Source organism: Condylura cristata, unplaced genomic scaffold, assembly GCF_000260355.1.
Source record: "Condylura cristata isolate star-nosed mole 26May11 unplaced genomic scaffold, ConCri1.0 scaffold00001, whole genome shotgun sequence".
Lineage (NCBI taxonomy): Eukaryota > Metazoa > Chordata > Mammalia > Eulipotyphla > Talpidae > Condylura > Condylura cristata.
This window is the reverse complement of record NW_004567102.1, coordinates 81323295-81338817: the sequence shown is the minus strand read 5'-3', so window position 1 is coordinate 81338817 and position 15523 is coordinate 81323295. Positions and strand designations below refer to the sequence as shown.

The window sequence follows — 15523 nt, the reverse complement described above, 5'->3', positions numbered from 1 at the left end:
AAAAAAAAAAAAAATGCTAGGTTGTCCCTGCAAATCGTTCATTCCGTTTAAGCAAAGAGTAACATAAACCATTCTCCACCTAATTCTGCGCCAGCCCCTTCTCCATTTTTCCATCAGTGTATACCTAAGATATTGGCTTTATGACTCAGTAAAAAGGTACTGCATGAGATTTACAAACTGCTTTCTGCAGGAGTTACTTCATACTCAAGCAAGTGTGGTATTGGCAGTTGAAACAACCGAGGAGGCGATTTGGGGAGATTCCCCAAGTTCTTCAGTGGGAAACAGGCCCCATCTGACACCAGCGCACAGCGCTCCCCCTCATGTTGTGACTCAGCGGAACACATACAGGCGAGACTGGCTGGGGCAGAAACAAGGAGAGAGGCTGAGAGGGTGTCAAAACCCTGTTCACTGAGCTCCTCCGTTCCTCACATCAGTGGCCCTTCAGGGAATGTGAAGAAACAAGTCAAAAACCATCGTCTGGGGCCCTCCGCAGTGACGCAATGGGTTAAAGCACAGCACTACGAAGCTGGCCTCAGCCACTTCAATGCAAGTTCGATCCCCAGCCAGGGAGCTGACCCACATGGCGCGGCAGACCTCTCCGGCCTCGTCCGCTGCTCCCTTCAGCAGTGTGCTTGTCTGTCTGGCTATTCTGCTCCCCACCCTGTGTCTGGTGAATCCTCTCACCCCCTGCACATCTGGCCTGTACCTCAGTTCTGTATGCATAAATAATTTTTTTTAAATAGCGTTTGGCAACAAAAGAAACACAGGACTTCATCAAGATCTAACATGCTTGTGCTTCCCGCGGAGCCCTCAAGAAAGTGAAGACTATGTACAGGAGAACTCTTTGCCAATTATCTATCTCATGAGACCTCCAGACAGAAATCGTAAACAACCAAGGCAGTCACCAAAAGATAATCTGATTTTAAATGGGCAGAGGAACTGAAAACACTTCTCCAAAAACACAGGGGCAGCCCATCAGCGCATGCAAATATGCTCAACACCATTAGTCATCAGGAACGCGCAAACCAAACCCTGGACGTGGCTCTCGTCCAGACACAGATGACTGAATTAACAGGATGTGGAGAAATCAGGACTGCGAGGGATGTAAAATGCGACAAACACTTTGGGAAAGTTTGGCACCTCCTCAAAACATCGAACTTGTGATCTAGCGTTTCCTCCCCAGGTGTATCCACGAGAACTGAGGACATACACACCTGCCCACGAGTGCTTGTAGGGAGCAGCCCAATGTCCGGTCACGCAGGCATGATGGATAAACGTGGGGCACACAAGTGTGGTTCATGCACACGACAGAAAAGGGGAATGAAGTTCTGGAACAGACGACAGTCCATAAAGCTTGGAGTCTCGCAAGGGATAACAGCGTTTGCAATAGCATTTAAATAGGAAATGTCTGGAACAGACACAGCTGGAGACAGGAAGTAGGTTTCTGAGCCTGGGGAGGCCTGGTGGGTGGGTGCAGGGCCAAGGTTTCTTTTAGGAGTGACCAGATGGGTTGACTGTGGTGCAACGCTGAGAGTGTGCAGAAGCACTTGGACCTCGGATGGACAAACAGCCAGGGAACTCCAGCTCCAGAATGCTGGTTTAAAACAGCCAAGTGATTAAAGACCGGAAGGGCCCTTCCTCCTATTAAGCCTTTCAACAGTTAAATTATTGGTTTTCAGCACTGTCTGTGATTTAAGGGACGGGTTCCCCCCTCTTCAGATGTTACCACACCTCTCCCACCCCGAGCCCCCTGAGAGCCATCATCCTCTGCCATAGACCACACTGGTCCTTCCCACTGTCCACCCCGCGCCCCTCACCTCCCACCCCAATTCTGCAGTGCTACTGCTAGGATTTGGCTTAGTTTTGCCTGTTCTTTCGCTTCGCTTCTTCATAGTTCAGCTGTCAGTGGACTCCTGCACGTGTCTCGGCTGGCTTCTTTCGCTTCTCAGCACCTGGCATAACCCACGGGCTTCCTCTCCACATTGTCACCTTTCTTTCGCGCTGTTTTGCTCCCCTGCTTTTTGGGAGGAAGGGGTGAATGACTTCTTCAGACATCCTCATTTCATGTTTTTAATAAAATATAGTAAAGGCAGAAAAATCCAGGCTCTGAAATTGCAATGAATCACACAGTAGCTGCTTACACCAGCTCAGGTCACCGCAAGTACACAAGTGTGGCCTATTTTACATCAAGTGTCTGCAAACCGTTAAAGGGCCTATGTAGATTAGGAAACAGTAAATTTGAAACAGTAGCTTTAAATAAACATTTTACAAAAGTTGTTCTCACATACTTTAACAAAGGCTTAGACTATCACAAGTGATACAAAATCTGCCTTGGCAACCTCTGTAATACACATTATGAGTTTCTTTATTATCTCAATTTTTATCTTCCCTGCTTGACTTTCCTCCACTGGAAAGTAAAACCCACGAACTCAGCTGTACAATTAACTCACTTTATTATTCTAGTACAAAAAAAAATTCCAGATTTATTCCCCACTTCAGTTTCAAAATAAAATGGCCTGAAGTTTAGCTTTTAAAAACTGGTGATCACCAATCAGTGTGTAAGAACAGTTTTTTAAAAAGAACTCATGGCTGGTAGTACTCCAAATTCAATGCACAAGAACTTTTTTCTATTTAAAGCAATTTTTTAAACTGCAGAGCAATCTAAAAATTTGCTCATTTAAAGCACTCTTGAAAGTAACATATTTCAGTTGATTATGGCGATGCTAACAGGGCGGAAGCTATATCACATTCCTTCAAGTACCAGTTGTTTCATCCTGGCTGTGTTTCCTACCACCCATTGCACAGGTCAATCAAAGCACAAATACATGCAAATAAAATAGGCTATTGAGACAAAATAAAATTCAAGGAGAACAAGTTATATATAACATAATGAGGTAAGTTTTGCTTTCACGTGTTCAAACATCACAGTTGCAAGAAAAGCCGCTCGTAATAAAGCATCCATGTCTTCATGGAGCCTGTATTTCTAGAACCTCAAATTAGGTTAAATAAAACTCCATGCTCCCTAAAATATTAAATGTCATGCAATACAGTATTAAAAGCAATGTTAGCTAACTTGCTTTCTACACAATTAAAAACACATTCATTAAAGAGACTTGAAATGATACTTTTAACTTGAAGTGACTAATTCCAGTTTAAATGGAAACACCTGTGACTACCTTACGCCCTCTATCCCCAGAACAATTTAGCAGGGCAAAATCTTCCCCCCACCCAAAGAAAAGCATCCCAAGCGTATAAGCGCAGAGACTCAGAGCAGATGGTGGGCAAGTGATGGAGTTCACACTGCTTCTCTAGGGAGGCAAAGAGCCCGGCAAGACCCCTCCACCACATTCAGGGCTCCTACGTCACGTCAAAGTGGACCATCAAACTGAAATATTCCGTATTTCCCCGTGGTCAGCCAGTTGGGGTCAGCCGCGGTCAGCTGTTCCCCTTGCCCAGGCTGAAGACCAACCTGGACCTCAGCCTTTAACGTTCTCACACTGCAGAGCGGAGCAGGGTGGAAGCCATTCAAGGCCTGGTGGAATGGAGTGGTGAACTCCCACTTTCTGTCGCCTGTCAACTTTCTGTAATTCAGATCACCCTTGAATAAAATCAAATGTGCCTTCTGCAGTTGAGCATACAAGTCAGGAGCGACTTGTGACATGGCACAGAATTCATGAGGCAGGGTCCAAAACATATGGTCAAGGTAAACCCACTCACCTGTTTTCACATAGTTTTTCCAGTCCACCCCACACCTGGACACCCACTTATGCTCAGAGCACTTAACTTGTTTAATTAACCACTCAAAATCACGTATAGTTGTATCAGAAACAAACCATGGGATAGTTTTTCCATAGAAATGGATCTCGGTTGCCAGTTTTGAGGACAACAAGAAGTCAGCTAATATTAAATCTGTAACGAGTTCAAACCCAGAATTATCCAGAACAATAGCCACCGTAACTGCAGAAGCTTTCTCCGTTTCTTTACAACTGCTAAGTAATGACCAAAGACGTTCCGTGTCATTGACTAAAATGTAAGGTTTTAGGTCGTCCAAAGAGTGTATTATATTGCTCCTCTGAGCACTAGTTTCTCCTCCCGATAGAGACAGATCACACTTATTTCCCCACAGTGAGATCTGAAAAAGAAGAAGTGCAGATCATTTACCTCTCTGTTGGCCAGCCAACCAAAACCAGTATGCAGGATGTGGTGTGGATGCGGGGGAGGAGGTGACTAAAGTGATTCTTAAAATTTATTTCTACAAACCTCTTAACTTAAAATGTTCATCAAATCTATACTTTCTCTACTGATGCAAAGATTGTGTTTCCCAGACATGCATCAAAAAGGCAAAACAATAAAACTGAACTGGATAGCACATAGTGGCCCTCCAGAAAGCAGCGTGAAGGGGTTTACCACCTGTGTCCGCTCAGCAGAATGAAGGCTTGGCATCGTGTAGCTTCTAGAGCATAACCAGATGATGAGAAGAGGTGGCCAAGGGGATTTTATAATCCAAAATCAAGAGAAAAGCGTTTTTTTTTTTCTTCCCAGACTCCCCCAAACCTGCTGCATTTCTTTTCTAGTTGTATAAATGGATGACACAACAACCTCTCTGGGATTTAGTTTCTCACTTGTAAAGAAACTGGACAAGATGATGTCTAAAAGAGCTTCGAGCTCTAATAATCTACTATCTGCTTTGATTGTAATAACACTCAAGTTTACTGGGATGGTACGTGGCCCTGTTATTTTTTTTTACACTAGAACTAAAACAACACGTTTAAGACAACAGGCTCTGGCTCCTCACAGACCTGGGTTCAAATCCCAGCATTGCCAATCACTGGCCTCTGGCAAATTACCTACCATCTTCACAGCTCGGGTTCCACCCATGCGAGGCCAGGCACTATCAGTACTTACCTTGTACTTATTGTGAGAATTAACAGGCATGGTGCAGGAAAGTGACGCACCTAATACCTGGCATATAGAAGTATTCGATATTTAACCTCAATAAACTACTCATATGATTCAAAATAAGAGTAAAGATGCATGTTCTGACCAAGAAACATGGAAACAACTTTTTTCCTGAAATGTAAGGTTTTAAAAAATAACTCCAGGCCCTCCCTGGTGGTGCAGTGGGTTAAAGCACAGCACTGAGAAGCTTAAGCCACTTCCGTATGAGTTCAATCCCCGCCTACCCGGAGGTGACCACATGGCGCGGCAGACCTCTCCTGACCCGCCCGCTGCTCCCCTCAGCAGTGTACTTCGCCCATCTGCCTGTTCTGCTCCCCGCTCTGTCTCTGGTGAATCCTCTCACCCTCCACATCTCTGGCCTGTACCCCAGTTCTGTATGAATAAATAAGTAAGTCTTTAAAAAAATACTCATTAAAAAAATTATTCCAACAAGTTGAAAGTAATAAAACTGGGGGGGAAACGGTAACTCAAGGGTCCAAGGCTGATGAAGACGCACACAGTGATGCGGAGCCGGCATTCCCAGCCATGGGTGCTCTGCGGCTCTGGCACATTTCCCTCACACCGTGCCCCAGTTTGTAATTCTGCGCCTCCTCGGGCTGCGACGTGACTAGCTATTTGCCAGAGACTGAGAGTTCTGTGACTGACTGCCAGGCTGCCTGTTTGCACACCTTCACATGCCCCTTCTAGAACAGTCTCTGGCAGCGCAGGCACAGAAGTATATGGACAGTGGCACAGTATTTCCTGCCAATGGAAACACTCAGGCTTCTCAGAGCACGTGAACCAGCCGGGCAAAGCGCGCACTAACGGGAAGCAACTCTGGCTTCTTCACAGGGGGGTGGAGTGGCAGTCTGGGTGCGCTGGCCAGATGATGGAAATGGGCTGGTCCTCCTTCCTCTCACTTGATCAGACTCGGGGCAAGGCGCACACTCAAGGATTATCCCTGCAAGGATGGCCCTGCGGGGTCAAAAAGTGGTAACTTTTCTTTCTTTTCATTCTAAGCTGAGCATAAAGGACAGCTGGCGGGGAGGAGCAATAACCAGCTTTCATTTTTGCTAGCAATTCCTCGGCCACTTTTTCTCCAAGCACCAGCCAAGTCTCCCCCTTAGTCACTCTGCTACTCCACCGGGCCTGGGAGGGACACCAGGACTCGGTCACGTCCCACAGTCTGACAGCACAGGCAGACCCTCCGTTTGCAAAGTATATGCAGAGTCTGGGGACACCTGCCCCCTCCACTACGCTTTGCTCAGTCCTAACCTGAGTCCGTTCAATAACGGATCGCCCTCTTCCTGCCCTGTGCCTCTTCAGTCTGTTCTCAGAAATACCCCTAAGTGAGCCACTCAGTGTTACTGCTCTAGGAACCTTCTAGCTGCTTCCCATTCCTTTCTGAGTAAACCCCGAAGCCCTTGTCTCGGCTAGGAAGGCTCCATGGCCCTCCCAGCCCCTCTTCACCGCTCTCCTCATTTCCTGCAGAATGGCCTGGCAGCTTCTCACGTTCACCTGGGGGCTCCCACCTCAAGGCCTCAGCAGGAACACACCACCCCCTCAGGTGCTCGGCCCCCCAACCTGCTCCTTCGCCTGCTTCCGAGGCACCTTCTCAGCAGCCTCCTCCCCACACCCCCTCCTCCTCTGCCCTTCTCCACTGCAACTTTAACCCCTCTTTCTGGACATGCTTCTAACTTCTTCTGGGGAAAGTGAGGGTAGGGATTCTGCCATCTACTACACATTTTCATGCAGCTCTGATTCTAGTAATGTATTTTCAGTGTTGAGCTGTTCTGAGTAAGAAAACCTAAACTTAAAGACAAATGAAAAAGTGTGATGAAACTATGAAATAGGTCCTATGAAATCGGTTTCAATGTTTCACCTACTCATAACAGGAAGTCTGTGTCCCAGACTCTGCACTCCACCCTTACCTGAAATACATCTAGTTCAAAGCGCAGAAATTAAATTAAACAATGAGCCCCAGGTCCAGCCACAAATAAACAAGAGGGCGGGCACCACGCCGGGGCCCCAGGGCTGACCAGTCAGGGCGACACATCCCCCAGGAGCAACAGCCGCTCAGAAGCCAGGCGGCTCCTGTGCCCAGAGTCACGTCCAGTTGGAACACGGGGCATTTCAAGACCCTTTTTCAGGGACCGAATGGATGTGATCTCGTGGACAACACGATCGCTAAAATCGTACAGGTGATCACGTGTGACTTATGTACCTTGCCTGTGGTCCGATGCGCTCCCTTTTATGTTTGAGCTGTTTACAAAAACAAATAAATGTACTCAGGAGATGAGCTCTCATGTTTACCTGAAGGAGCCTGAAGAACTCATTTTTCAGCTGCTCTCTGCCAAGGTGTTCCATCCTGCTCTTCAGCTCCTGCAGGTGTGTACACAGAGTGATGACTGACTCCTGCGACTCAAAGAAATTTTGGTCTTTGGATTCTTTAAATACATCAAAGTAGTCAATTGGCGGGCTACAGCAAGAGGAAAACATAAATGAAACATTCACTGAACTGTATCTTTTTCAAAAACACATAACCTTCATTGCAATTCTGTAAAGGAAAGAGACTTGTACTGTTCTGCCCCGTAGTTACTGGCAACCAGCACCAGGTGGAACAGAATGAAATTACCCAAAAGCAAAGCTCCTGAGCTCATGTACATTAGTCATCAAATGTCCCCTAGCCAAATACTTTACTAGAAGCATGAAATAACTACAGCAACTGCATTCATAATTATCTACCCAAAGAGTTTCCAGCGCAAAAGGAGGAAAAGCAGCAAAATGTCAAGACTGTTTGTGTTGGGCCGGCACCCCTGGCCGGGCCTCACACAAGCACGTGGACATACAGCAGCACTGACACAGGCGGCAAGTGACACGGTGCTTGGGGCGCGGTGACGACCTCAGGCCAACCGGACACAGGGCTAAGCTTTATCATTAGGCCAGTTTTGACCACGGACGTGTGCTGGGGCGTGGTGGGGACAGGCTGACCCAGAGTTCACTCATCTCACACTGTGGCATCAAGCAATGCTGATGCTGGGTCAGGACGCACGGAAGCAGAGGTACACGCCAACCCAGTGGGCTCCCGCCACCAACCGCAAAGCCACTCGGGGCATCTGCTCCTCGACGTGGCCGATTTTATCACGGGCGTCGAGCTAAGGACAGAAACCAGCTGAGGAGTGTAACAGGACTCATTTCCGTTTAGCAAACATACCAGAGCCTGTACATCCGATGACGGCTGCCGCCTTCCCGCCAGCCAGTGACCTGCCAGTGCCCCTTAGTCCTAGGGTGTCGCCATTGCTCATGGCGCTTTTGGAATTTTCTTCAGAACCTGAGGAGCCTGTCTGCGACTGTGGATGCTCATCCCTTGGAGGTTTCTTTGGGAAACAGGCAAAAGTCCCTCAGAGCCTGGCACCAGGCAGCACGGTCACCTGGCTCCTCCAGCCTGCAGGACTTCTGGCCTTTACAGAAAACTGTGCTGGTCCAAGCCTCATGTTTTCTCAACAAATCTCATTCATTGGTTTAAAGTCGCAATTCACATTAAGAATGAACCTTATCTCTTGGATTTAAGAGAGTAAATTCATCACTACATATGCTTTCTCATTTTTAAGTGATTGCCATTTTAGGATCTACTGACGCTATCAATACGTAGGTGCAATCACATAACCGGTGGATTATTCCTGGTATATGCCCAGACACACACATGTATGTTCACCAGATGAGCCTGAATGTTGTCGACGAGCTCCTCATAGGAACCCCAAACTGAAAACCACTCAAATATCCACAGAGAACAGGTAAGTAGGATGCAGTAAGTATGCGTCATGCAAGAGTCTCACAACGAAAACAGGCGATTTTCGGTTATATGCAGCGACGTGGATGAGTTTCAGGTCATAGAGCTGAGTCAAAGCAGCCAGACACAAGGTGATGTCCCACATAATTTCATTTAAATAAAGTTTTAAAACGAGCAAAACTAGCAGGTTAGGATAGCAGCTACCCCGAGGGGCCATCGATGATGGGCCTGACCAGACAGGGCTGCAAGGGGGCCCCTGGGGCTCTCTGAGGTTCTGCCTCTCGCCCGTAGTGGAGACACGTGTGTGCTGGTGAAGACGGGGAGGATGTGACACTAGCACTGGTCTGTACATATGTCACTCAGTCAGTGCTGTCAGAGGTCTGCTATTTTGTCTGTACCTTCATTCTCCAATACCTCTGTGTATCTAGTCAATAGATTAAAATTTCACAGATGGTCATAACTTTGAATCTTAATTTAGACCCGCAGACCCTTCAACTCTTTGACTCTAATAAAACCAAAACAAATATCTTGACAAAGAAAATTAGATGCCTGTTCAATGGAAGGGGCAAAATCAACATAAACACACGTTGAAGCTCATGTGTGTTTTGGGGTTCTGCTGGAGTTCAGATAACCTTCTTTGGTCTCTTTGGAGCTGGCAGTGACAGGGTCTCCCACAAGACCCTGATAACTTGGGCCTCTGAAAGGAGCCAAGGGCATGGGCCAGCTGCTCCTCACACGCTCCTAAATGCAAGTCCTGGCACAGGAGAATACCAACCCCCAGATCTGCAACATAGATCCCCAGAGGTGAGCTCAATCCCTCGGCTGAATGACATTCTCATTCCCAAACTGAAAGCTAAATATTGCCTCTGTCACTTTTATCCAATTGTTGTTCAACCAGTGGAGGTCAACCCAGGCTGTCCAGTGGACTCTCCCTGAGGCATGGAAAGAAAGCTCCAGAACAGGCCCCACGGCACACAAAGTCAGTCATCAGTACTTGTTTCAATATAATAAATTAAAAATTTGCATGTTGAAAAAAATCAAGAAGACGACCTTCTCCCCAGCTGAGTTAGAAATGCACAACAAGATTTGTGAATTTCTGCCCTGAAATTTTTACTTCCTGAATCTGTTCCACCTCTAAACTCAGTAACCGCATTCCTTGGGGCCTTCTAACTCCAAAACTCCACAAAACCTGTTCTGCGTGCTCTCCAGTCTTTCAACACTCAGCAGTTTTAGTGAATGGCCCAGGTATTTTCTAAAATGATGATCCTGTCACCCAGTTTCAGACTAACTCTTGACAGACATCCAAAGCTATTACCTGGGAAAGCACAGTTTGGTGAGGGTTCTAACCTGATTTATAGACTAAGCTCAAAAACTGGCTTTTACTATTATTTACCAGCCATGTAACCCTGGGTAAGTCATTAATGCCTCTGAGCTTCAGTTTCTTCAACTGCAAAATGGAAACCTACTAAAAAGTAATACCTACACTCCCAGGGCCCTCCCTGACGCCACAACTGATTAAAGCACAGCACTATGGAGCTGTCTCAGCCACTGCAGCGCGAGCTGAATACCTGGCCAGGCCAGGAAGGTGACCCTCATAGTGTGGCAGACCTCACCTGACCTGCCCGCTACCCCCCTCAGCAGTGTATTTCAGCTAATCTACCTGTTCTGCTCCCCACTGTCTCCTGCAAGTCCTGTCACTCCCCACACCTCTGGTCTGTACCCCAGTTCTGTATGTATAAATAATAAATCTTTAAAAAGATTTATGGACTGTGGCATAACTGGACTCGAGCTGACATTCTACGTACAGCAGCTCTTAGGTATGTTATTTTGGGTGCCTTCTGCGTGCTAGGTTGTATATGCTAGATTTTTAGAGATCTATGTTGCTTTTCAAGCAGAAACCCTAACCCATACCTATTCAACAAAAGCAACGAATTGCAATGGTAAAATAATTTGTAAAGATGAAAGCAGAAAAAGCTAATGAATAGGCCCAAACGTATGCAAGTTTCTCTTGTTTTAATTTTACTGTTCGTGCTGGTTGAGCCAACTGCTTTAATCTTATGTTATATTTAGGGACCGATACCAATGGATTCCATTTGTTCAACATACCTGTCCTTTTGTAACCTGTGAGCTGAGAAGCTGATCCTCATTATATGGCCTTCTGTTTTATCAATCAGTTCTATGTCAGAATTTTCCCAAGAAAATTACAGTGTAAACAAGTACCCAGAAAGCTATTTGAACGCATTTAATTGTGAGTTTCAGTCTAGCCATAAAAACACAGACTTCAAGAATAATGAAGACAGTACATGGAGCAAAGTCCTGGTTCACTATTGATATCTATGCCAAATTAATTCTGACATATTATTTATTTCTGTAAACAAAGCATGATTGCTCTGTCCCCTCTTGACTTTTTCTATAAATATTCCAAAGTGACATTTTTTGCTCAATCAGTAAGTACAATCTGTTTTACTTTGGAAGAAAAACAAGTAAAAAAATTAATAAGCTAGTTAGATTTTATGTCAGCTATTCCATCTTATGCTTAGTCTGTGCAAAAGAATTAAAACTGCCAAGAAGCTGCTCTATTGATAACATTGGCAGAAATGCCCAACGGTGCCATTAATATCTGCTGAACTCAACTGAGGCTCCCACTGTCTTTCATTTCAAAAGAGCATAAATTATCGAAACATTTACTAGTTAATGGGATATATTTACCTCTGGATTATGGCTTCGTGAATTCTACGATACATGTAACATTCTACATACAACCAGGGTGAGTAAAACCACCTGGCTTTCCCATCACTTTCACTTATAAGGCTCTGTTGATATTCCAGGTATTGATTCCACAGGTCAGTATCAACAAACTTTTCAACCAAAGGAGTAATTGGTTTATCTGTTTGTAATTCATTTCGTAATTTAGAGAGAAGAGAAATGGCTTTCTTTTCAGCTTCCATACCCTCCTGCAGAAATAAGGGAAAAATACATATAAACACATGAGTAGTTTATATATAGTTTATGCGTAAATATACATAAATAATTCCTGTAGGGACATATATTTTTATGAACTTAAATTTAAGGAGGAAAAAAAACACATTTCAAAACTGCAGTTCTTGCACACTAAAATTTAGAACTCTTAAACTGAAATCAAAGAAAACATACAGTTCTCCTATCAACATTATCTTGTCTTATCTAGTTCGCCTATTTTTTTTAAATTTTCAACTTATGAAGCAGTTTTTTCTTTATCTTCAAGTGGATTGACCATCCATTATCAGAGATGAAAAATTGTTTATTGCCTTTGTTATAGAAGTAACAAAAAGATTTAAAGCATAATCCTTACCTCTCCATGTTTCTCAAAAAGTTCATTTTTATGTCTGTGTAATGAATCAATAGCCTTGGTTAAGATCTGTGGTATCCTGTCTTTAACTGTAAGATATGCAAACGACCTAGAAGAGAATCACATACACCATGTATATTGAGCAGAATCAATACTTAAAAGACAAAAAAAAGTAAAATAAAATGACTGACCATCTTTCGGTTGCTAGAACCCCTCATTCTAACCAAATTCCTTTTCATTCTCCCACCCCAAGGTAAACCAGCACTGCCTGGCTATATTGAGACACAGGGAAACACTCTGTTTGTCATGAACTATGCAGTCTTTTTAATTCTAATTCCAGGTTCTCCCCTGGAGTCTGCTTAATCATGCTCATCTTTCCCACCCTACTCCTTTTACTTGCCTCCATCAAAAACTAATTTAACTGTGTGCTAGGACAAAAAAAAAAAGGATTCCCTTATCAAGCAGGCTGTCGGCCTAATAAAGCATACTCCCCCTGAGAGAAGTGAATGAGGTAACAGGAAAACCACCAGAAAGACTCTGAGCCTGAACACAGAGATTTAGGAACGTGCTTCTTTCTTTTTCTCTCCCTATATTTCTAGCCAATTTTAATTCTTTGCTTTCTCTATCTTCCATCCTAGTCTCCCCCCAAACAAAATTACTCTCCCAACCAAAAACACTGGCTCTTTTCTAGAGATATCAAAGAACGCAGAAAGCTGAAGATGAGGGAATCTGTGTACATATGCATACAAAGTTAGTCTTGATTTCAGACATACAAAACCCAAGATTTACAGGGTATTATGTTATCTATAATTCATTTAAGGAAATACATGTGATTCATTTAGAAAAAAAGTGATGACGTTATGTATAGCTTTCAAGAGCACTGAACTTAGCTAAAAGTTCATATCTTCAGGTTACTAGATACACACAGTAAAAAGGAATAAAATTGATGAGATAATTTTGAAAATATCTCTGTCCAAATCAACTATTTTTTAGTTTGGTATCACCAGACTTCTAAAAATTCGAGTATCTTACTGCAGTTCTTAGAACATTGGGTTATATACCGCAAGTACCTCAAGTGATAGTTCTAAAACCTTAAGAAAAAAGGCAAAAACATCTCAGTCGTGATGCCTTGAGTATCCTAAACAAGAATTACATACATTTTAATGTGCATAATACTCTGATCAGAATTTAACTTAAAAAAAAATTACTATTTCCTTGGCAGGGAAGTTAATCCCTGATACCTGAACGTTCCAAGGCAGCAGATAACCAAAAGAAGAAACCGTCCTTTGAGATCTTATTTCATTGGAAAGTGTCACTCTCTTTCCAGAGACTAAATTTGAGCAGGGACCTGCATCTCTGGAGTAAGGGCACCTTTGGGAAGTAGGTGTGGGCAGGTTACCTGGCGCTCAGTATTTAAGGACGCGAGCCCAAACCTGCAGGACCCTGAAGTACTTAAACGTGGTATCATCGGTGCCACTCTGGCATGAATCTGCTCTGGGTGATGGCGCTTCCTTCTAAACGTTCTTGTGATTTGCAATACTTTGGAGTAAGGTCATACCTCAAACATAAAAACAGCCATTCAATTCATAAACAGGATTTTCATTCTGTGGCTGTCCACTTTACCTAGAAACTGCGCCATGACGTCTAAAAGGGAAAAAGCTGTTTTGTTTTTTTTGTTGTTTGTTTTTTTTTACTGAGAGGGTTCTGATCACTAACGAGAAGAAACACTTTTCGACAGAGCCGAGATTCTGACACTGACACCCCTCTGCCCCCGCCAAGTGCGTGTATTAGAGATACGAAAGCCAAGCTCTGCAGCTGCCCGAAAGCGGGCGGTGGTGCGCGGTAAAAGCCCGGCCTCCGGCCCCTTTCAAGACAAATGAACGGTTCAAATCCAAGTGACTCGAAGCTCGTCAACACGCCTGACCCATCTCTGCCGGGCGAGGTGGGCAGTGGGCGCCGCAGCCGGTTCCCGCGCCGCCAGGGACGAGGCCACGAAGCGCCGCAAAGACCAGCCCAAAACGAGCCGCCCCGCGTCTGGAGCCGGCGGCGGCCACCTCGCCCCGGTCTCCTCCCGAGTCGGCGGAAAACGATCCCTGGAAGCGGAGCCGGCGGCAGGACGGAGCAGGCGGTCGAGGGAGCAGGCGCTCGGGGTCCACCCCCGCCTGCAAGCTCCGCGCGGCTCCCCCGAGGCCCGGCTCTCCACCCTAGCGAGGCGGCGGCAGAGCTGCGGATGGACCGGGCAGGAAAGCGACACGAACCCTACGTCCCGTGCCGAGAGAGATGCCGGAGGCCCCGCCATCCTTTCGAAGTGCGGGCGCTCGCGCCTCTCCGGCCGCTGAAGAAGGGCGGCGCAGGCGGAGGAGGAGCTGCGAGGAGGGAGGGAAGCGCTGGGAATAGTGGTTTTGAATGACGAAACTTTATTTGGCAGCCGCGCCAGAGACACACCATGGCGGCCGGCTCCAGGACGCGGAGATCTTCCGGGGACAAAGGCGGGGACAGCGGGGGCGACGACAGAAGCGGAATAAGGAAGCGAGCGGGAGGCGGAAGCCAGCAGGGACCGGGAGGGCCCAGGACCCAGGGAGCGGAAAAGGTCGCGGCGGCGCGGTCACGTGGCCTGCCGGTCACGTGGTCGGGCGGTTCACGCTCCGCCGGGCCGGGGTGTGCGCGCCTGCGCAGTGTCGGCGCCGGACGAGAGCCCGGTGCGAGCCGGGCTGCGGAGTTAGGGGCGGAAGGCGGCCCCTCACCGGGGTCTCTGCTTGCGGCCGGGAGGCGGAAACCTGCATCCCTCGTCTCTGCGGGAGGAGAGGTTAGTGCATCGCCTTCCCTCGCAGCTCGATCGGTCCCCGCCTTTGCTCCGGCCCCTCTGGCATCACCGGCTTCGCAGCTACCGCGCTCCCCCCCCCCCCCCCTCTTATTGTGATCGTTGGTTGATTTACTTGGGAATAAAAAGCATCCCACCCGTAAACACTTGCTGAACCCTTTTTGGGCTGGTACACAGCAGTTATCCTGGGGAGAAAAGAGTTTTGAGTTTCAGAAATCGTTAAGTTCTGCCTCCAAGGATGAGCACCACGTTATCCATTGAATTGTAATACCGTTTTCTTAGTAGGGCTTACAGTCAGTCATACCCCCTTATCTAGGAACTGAGTAAGAGCAATACCCCACTCCTCCCTTAACTGTCTGAATATACTACCAGAAAGTATTTTTGAGAGCGACAAGACATTCACATAACTAATTACAGCCGATTGTTGTAGTTGTTCTAATTCATTAGCATTTTTAAATGCTTGCTATGCTTAATGCATAAATTACACTTCATGGGTATGTATATGTGTAGGATAAAACATTGTTTGTGTAGGGTTGGCACTAACCACAGATTTCAGACATTCTATGGGACCTATGCTCTCGAATAAAGGGGGATTGTATTCTCAAAAGTAGAAAATACATCCCCCAGATTGAGTAGCTCTTTCTTT

General features: G+C 46.0%; 2 protein-coding genes across 3 annotated transcripts in view; one reads left to right on the top strand and one right to left on the bottom strand.

Moving 5' to 3' along the window:
• Nucleotides 1-2056: 2056 nt before the first annotated feature.
• ARMT1 (acidic residue methyltransferase 1) lies at nucleotides 2057-14476 on the bottom strand. Its single transcript, XM_004673935.2, has 5 exons — nucleotides 14315-14476; nucleotides 12060-12165; nucleotides 11438-11682; nucleotides 7252-7417; nucleotides 2057-4132 (listed from the first exon to the last, which is right to left on the bottom strand). Exons 1-5 carry the CDS (start codon nucleotides 14353-14355, stop codon nucleotides 3368-3370), a joined length of 1323 nt encoding a protein of 440 aa, XP_004673992.1. The 5' UTR covers nucleotides 14356-14476; the 3' UTR covers nucleotides 2057-3367.
• Nucleotides 14477-14745: 269 nt separating this feature from the next.
• The window catches only part of RMND1 (required for meiotic nuclear division 1 homolog (S. cerevisiae)), a 29187-nt gene continuing 28409 nt past the window's right edge, over nucleotides 14746-15523 (top strand). For both annotated transcript variants that reach the window (XM_004674148.2, XM_012723966.1), the window contains exon 1: nucleotides 14746-14862. The gene's annotated coding sequence lies outside the window, so the exon portion shown is untranslated. The remainder of the gene's footprint in view (nucleotides 14863-15523) is intronic.

Excerpts from the sequence above, each read along its gene's own strand:
- ARMT1 (XM_004673935.2), bottom strand. The coding sequence starts at position 14,355 with ATGGCGGGGCCTCCGGCATCTCTCTCGGCACGGGACGTAGG. Across the intron at positions 12,166-14,314 it reads CTCTCGGCACGGGACGTAGG|GTCGTTTGCATATCTTACAG; the intron begins GTTCGTGTCGCT and ends ATTCTCTTCTAG. Across the intron at positions 4,133-7,251 it reads AGTTCTTCAGGCTCCTTCAG|ATCTCACTGTGGGGAAATAA; the intron begins GTAAACATGAGA and ends CTTCTTTTTCAG.